Source organism: Taudactylus pleione, unplaced genomic scaffold (genome assembly GCF_031769625.1).
Source record: "Taudactylus pleione unplaced genomic scaffold, aTauple2 ptg000116l, whole genome shotgun sequence".
Taxonomy (NCBI): Eukaryota; Metazoa; Chordata; class Amphibia; order Anura; family Myobatrachidae; genus Taudactylus; species Taudactylus pleione.
The window spans coordinates 2,246,973-2,253,559 of record NW_028284518.1 but is presented as its reverse complement, the minus strand read 5'-3'; the positions used below and the strand labels follow the sequence as shown (position 1 = coordinate 2,253,559).

Below are 6,587 nucleotides of genomic sequence, written 5' to 3'. Positions count from 1 at the left end.
CCTGGCCGTGGGTCTGCGCCCTGCCCTCCCCATTTCTTAGCGGGAACACTAACATTCATCAATTAAGTGTCTGGCTACAATTCTGAAATACAAATATACATTTATGTTCTAAAGCTGCACTACAGAAATGTTTTTACTGAGTTGCCCTTCCTAGCCACAGCCCCAGCTACTGCTTAATGTAGTCTGTTCACCAACTTTTAAAGGCAGTGGAGGGGGTGTGTGAGTAGACGGACCAATCACAAGCTCCAATCTCTTGATTTTGGGCAGGTGCACCTTAGTGTAATCATTTACTGAGTTTTTTTCTTTCATAGGGCACAAACTATACAATATAATGAATTTGGTACTTTTAGATGGAGTAGACAGGTATGAAAATTGGTGTTTGGCAACCTGTGCAGAAAAGATGCTGTTTCCATAGCAACCAAACAAACACAAGGGGAATATTTACTAAAGTGAAAGTTTTTCGAATTGGAGATGTTGCCCATATCAACCAATCAGATTCTACTTAACATTTAACTAGCACCTTCTAGAAGATAATAGCTAGAGTCTGATTGGTTGCTATGGGCAACATCTCCACTGTAAAAACTCTCAATTTAGTACATTTACCCCTAACTGTCAATGGGGGGAATTCAATTCAGTGCGATGTAGAATAGCTGAGGGAGGGACTCCCGCAGCTATTCAATACAACGCGCTGTTTGGACGGGCAAAGGATTTCTTCTCACACCCCCCTGGGGATGCGAGGAGAAATCCGACAAAAGTGCCGGCCGCGCAGTTGTTTGCCGCATTAGCACGGCGCTAACAGCCGCACGCCCGGCACCTTAGTCAGAGAATGCCGGTTACCGCGCCTTAACACCCAGGTTAAGTCGCGAGAACCGACATTCTCTGACTTGCCTGCTTCCCGACAAGGCACACAGCGTATTGAATTGAATAGCTGCGGGGCCTCCCTCTCACGGCTATTCACCATCGCGCTGAATTGAATTCCCCCCAGTGTGAACCAGTTTTCATAAACACACTCAGAATATTTGGAATTATAAGACAAAAAAGTTACCTGCTCTAGGCATACATATATCACACTAACCATTCAGAATGTTGTTTCATATATTCCAGAGAATGATTTTGACAAGTTTAGTGATGATAATTATTTGATAAAGTCATTACATTAGGGTTATCACCCGGTCGGTTATTTTCCTAAAAATATTGCTGAAAAAAGGGACTCTGCCTATGTAACTAATACAGTAGAAACATAACAGAAATTATTTCTTACAAAGAAGGTGGCAAATCTACTTTTCATGGCTTAATGGTATAGAGCTTAATATCAGCCTTGACTAATTCTACACATTAGCAGTAATGCATACTACACATTGCAGATATTTAGTACAGTTTATATAGCAGTACACATACTAAACAGTATACTACTTACAAGGAACAGGAATTCAAGAAAAAATTATGTGCAAGGTGTTCTGAATAATAAGCTACAGCTGACCAAATGTTTGGGGAAGAGTAAACAGTAGTCAATAAATTCCGTATACAGGACAAAGATGGCCACTTTAAGCCATCTGTATAGAACTGACATTCACAATTTCCAAGCGTAAAACAATCTTGAAACTGCACACATTTGCAGTGATGGGCAATTTCTACAGCTCACAGGCAAATTAAGTTATGCAATTGTGGAGAATTAACCCCTCACTAAAATACATTCTGATAAATGTTCACAGCTTGTCTGCTGTGGAAAGTAAACATTAAGTTCCTTTCCGACTACAGCAGTTATACAAAGATGCATAAGTTATGTTGTAGACCTGTACCATCTGCTGTGGTACAAAGATGCCTTCAAGCAGCATAAATTTACATATGCAAATAAATCCTGATCTGGATACATCTGGCGAGACTGCTAGCAGTACAACGACATCCGGCTCCTGCGCATAGCTTCACTAATTAAGTAGGCAGGGCTTAATTCAGGCTCCTCTGTCATTATCTCTATATTCTGCCATTCACCAGTCTGGTTAGATTTTTTAATTGTGTCCACTACACATAGAGCATATAAACAGTCATCAAAGGTGGCTGCCATTGTAAGTGGCCTGCCATCCCATGTTCTCCTGTCATCCTGGTCTTCAAATGCTTGTCGCACAGCCTGTACCATTTTGATGGTCCCTCTCAGATATGGGGAAGGAATGTCACTAAAGGCCTTTTCAGGCAATAGGGAGTTGCTAACAGGTGTAGAGTCTTTTAGAAGTAATTCTCTCTCAGAAGAGATGTTTCTTTGTCCATAGAGGTCTGTTCCCATTACAATCAGTCTACCAACTGATCCAACCACTATAACATCTTGCTTAAATTCCCCAGGGACATTAAAGTTGAGAGTAACTGTACAACACACTCCACCTTCAAGGACCATCTGAAATGTACAAAAATCATCGCTGGTTATCTGGCGTATTCCTTTTATGTGGTCTGTCTGCTTCACAAAGGTTTTCAGGAGACCATGGACCTTCACTGCTTTCTGGCTGGTCAGGAAAGTCAAAAGGTCAATGATATAGCTGCCTACAGAATGCAGTCCTCCTCCACCCATGAGGTCATCACAGCTCCAGTTGTACTTCTTTCCCAGTAGACTTCCGCTGTGGACCTGCACCTCGCACACTTGAAGTTCCCCCACATATCCTTCTTGAATCAGCTGTTTCATCTTCACAAAGGCAGGCAGAAAACGTAACACATTCCCCATGATGCTCATGAGCTTAGGGTAATAGTGAGCTGCTGACATCATTCGGAATGCATCAAGGGGCGTCGCTGTCCGGTCACAGATGACATTCTTACCAATCCCTGCAGGACATAATGGAGATAAGGGTGAGATGCTTCATATTACCACATAAGCAAGCAAAGTTTCTTATGCATGTACAGCCATTCATGTGAGCAGCTAAAGGGCTATGAACCCAACACATAGGGGGCAGAACATGACAACACAAATGCCACTTTATAGTTAACTTGAATGCTATATTTTCTCACTGGCTTTCCAAAAATATCCAAACAAGACATTTTATAAAGTAGCAAAGCGAGGCCAGATGGATAGCTGGAGATATTATTAGCAGCAAGAGAGGTGGTGATGTCACTATATATCTATTTCTGGAGGAAAGCTAATAGGATATATGGTCACCGGAATACACTTCGGGGCACACAAGATGGGCCACGTGATTCTTATCTGCCGTCAAATTCTAGGCAAAACAGTCTGATAAACCTCTGGTGTTAACATAGATAGGATTACTATGTTCTACTAGATAACATTCACTTTGGGCTTATGCTATGAGCGCTAGCGTGCTTTATAGCAAAGACATGCAGCGTTCATTCTTATTTGTTCTGTCTCATATTTATCAAAGGAATTTCAGGATTCCTGTAATATAATAACACATGCACTCTACAAACACTGACTCATTTGCTGAGAACGCACTGGTGCTTGAATCATTGTTCTGACAAGAGCCTTACACTCAATCGTACACAAATGAAAACTTTGATGCACCATTCGAAATAAGGGCGGACAGTACAGTAAACTTACTATGGTAACCCATCTCCCTCTAACTCTGGGAATCCAAGTGCATCACAAATTCAATTAATCAGGAGAATAAACACTGTTGGGGCCTATCCATTACACAACTTTTAGGTTGCATTGGTCACAAAGTCGTGTAATGGATAGCCGACAAGGGCCAGCGATGCGCGTGCACGCTGGGTCCTTGCCGACCCCGACTATCTACTGAGTATGCACGTCAACCTGACGACGCTCATCAGGTTCGGCATGTTCAGAGATAGGAGGTCTGACTCCTGCACTGAATGACGTTCAGTGAACGGCCGTGCAGTGCGGGCACCGCACCTCGGCGGCCTAAAGGTCTGAACGCTAGACGTTCAGTCTTTCAGGTCGCTTAATGGATAGGTACCTTTACTCAACATTTGCAGAATCTCAGCAGGCATAAGATTTAGCTGTAAGCTACTACAGAACTACCGACTTCCCAAATGTCCTGAATGACAGAGCCTGTGGGGAATAGTGGAAGCCATTTAAGTATTTATCAATTTTATACATGCGCAGTTGTATAAAAAAAACGCAATTGCGCATACATTAGCATTGTGTATGGATAGTGTGCAGCTCTAAATCAGGCTCATACTGCATGACAGGGGCTGAAAGGCAGAGCACTTCCACATGGTCTTATACCAATCCATAAAAGCAAAGTTACTGCAAGTGGTACATATCCTTTACACATTATTATTCTATACATTCTATTGTTGCAGGTCCCATCTGGCAGCTCAGGGAACACTGGACAAAGCGTTTTTACAAGTAGACATATTAACTTAAAATAGGTTACCTGTAACCCATTAAACTAATGATGAGATGTAATTACTGGATATGTGTCAATAGGCCTGTGGGCCATTAGGCTAATGATGTGACCTTAATTATATTTACACTGACATTAAACTCATTTGTCATTAACTTTAATATTTATTTTCCATACAGATCTTTCTCCAGCTCCCCTTGTACTGCATCCCAGCAAAGAGAACATATAAATCACTATTTGTATTCAGTCTTCTACTGAATTTAAAATGAATATGTCTGACATAAAAGGCAAATAACCAATAAGCATAATGCTTGCGAATAGTTAAGGTATCATTGTTATTCAACATAGGAAGCTGTTCTCTAACAAATTACTGCCTGTGCTACATCTCCAATAATATATAAAGGAAAATAAAGCCCATAAGGAATGTGATGTTTGCCTCCTTAGCAACAAGACATTATGGATGAGAAGGTGCAGTGAGACCTGAGACTGTATAAATCAGCGTTACTGTGAGTCAGTGAAGAGACTGCACAATAAAAAGCCACTCTCCAAGGAGCTACAACTGCACCGAAGTGTAATATAGTAATTAGAGATGCTTCATGTTTTGTTAGTCCTCTGTGAGCATGTTATTGCAAATGCTGCAATAAATAATCATCTACTTACTGAACATGTACAGTGACATACAGGTACTCTCATCTAATCTGATAGTATAAATGTACAATAGATTTGCATATCCGTTCTGTCTGTTCCAGTCATCACCCCTGCCATCAGATAGGATACGTTATGTCATCAATGCGTTATCTCAGGTAAGATTACTACAAATATGTGATCACATCTTATGTAGCAGACACAACGTGCCATCGACAAGCTGTGACTTTTCATACATACAGATAACTGACCATAGAGGCATTGACAAGATATACATGACTATCAGGGACGTAACAAGATATTGGGTAGGACGGCACTCGCCAGGGTTGCTGGCCGATGGGGAGGTGCCATCTTTGCCATAGGCAAAACTACAACAGTCCTCCTGGCCTCACAATCAATACGGCTCGTCTCAGAGGAATCACAATGCCAGGTCAGCCGTGCCAAAATGATAAATGATGCAGGTGATGCTCCAATCTCTTGACCCTTCTCCTTTGCTGGCCGGCATGGAGACAACGATACGTCACTTGGAAAAAGTGACAGGACAGGAGTCAGGACTAGGCCTACTGCAGCATTCACAGAAACTAAAATCAGCACCGTAGTAAACAATAATATGGGGAGGGCAGTGTGGCATATAATTTGAATTAGGGACACTGTGTGTTATAATGGGATTTGGAGGAATACACAGTGTGTAATTGGGGCATGCACATTGTGGCATATAACGTGAAATGGCGGCATACATAGTGTGCATATAACGTGAAATGGCGGCATACATAGTGTGCATATAAAGTGACCGTCATCTCAGGTGGAGACAGGAGTGTTAAAAAAACAATCTAAAATTTATTTCACAATATCAAAATCACTAATTGTTTAGGTGGCCTTCGTGTCCCACAGGCGGCCCCCAGCCATTTATTTTGAATTTCCATCCCACTTTGACAATCATATATATGAGGCCGATTCAATTAGCCATGAGCTGGGCGAAAATTGCTTAATGCAGCTAAAAAAACTACGGCTGTGACTTTTGCTATTCAAATAGAGAGTCCGTGTTAAGTTATCATGTGTCTCAGTGGGAGTTTACACAGAATCGTTTGCAGCCCCTGAGTATGTGAACAGTAAGGAAAAACATTTTAAGGTAAAAATGTTGTGACCTCTGGTATATTACTCCCAATGAATAATCATGCAATTGGAGCATTTAATTAGCAAACTTTGGCCCTGATTCAGAGCCGGATGCTCTGACAGAGCGCTCGCTCTGAATCAGGGCCGTCCCTCCTAATTTTTGGAGCGGCCTCCTGGCCGCTCGCATAGACCATCGCGACCATCGGGCTTGCGACGAGACCCTTGTAGTAGGGTCCCGCTGCCGCAAGCCCTGGGGTGCTTTTGGCTCTATCAGAGCCAAAAGCACTACCACTGACATCACTAGTGATGTCAGTGGGGCCATGGGAACACCTCCGTCTGGGCAGGCACGCCCACCAATCAATCACCATCGACAGCACGCCCCCTTTGGTGCGAGACCCATAACGACGGCTTGGCCGTCATTATTCGGGTCTCGCGCATGCGCACGACGGAGCCGCCTCTGTCGTTCGCATGCGCACTTGGGCAACATCGACCCGCTCGCGAGCGGGTCTAAATCAGGCCCTTTGTCCA

At 42.8% G+C, this 6,587-nt stretch overlaps 1 protein-coding gene across 1 annotated transcript in view; it reads right to left on the bottom strand.

The window, feature by feature from the left end:
* Positions 1–1,363: 1,363 nt before the first annotated feature.
* Positions 1,364–6,587, bottom strand: part of GFOD1 (Gfo/Idh/MocA-like oxidoreductase domain containing 1) — a 78,018-nt gene continuing 72,794 nt past the window's right edge. The window contains exon 2 of the mRNA XM_088471641.1: positions 1,364–2,805. Coding sequence (XP_088327767.1) covers positions 1,886–2,805 — 920 coding nt within the window. The 3' untranslated portion in view covers positions 1,364–1,885. The remainder of the gene's footprint in view (positions 2,806–6,587) is intronic.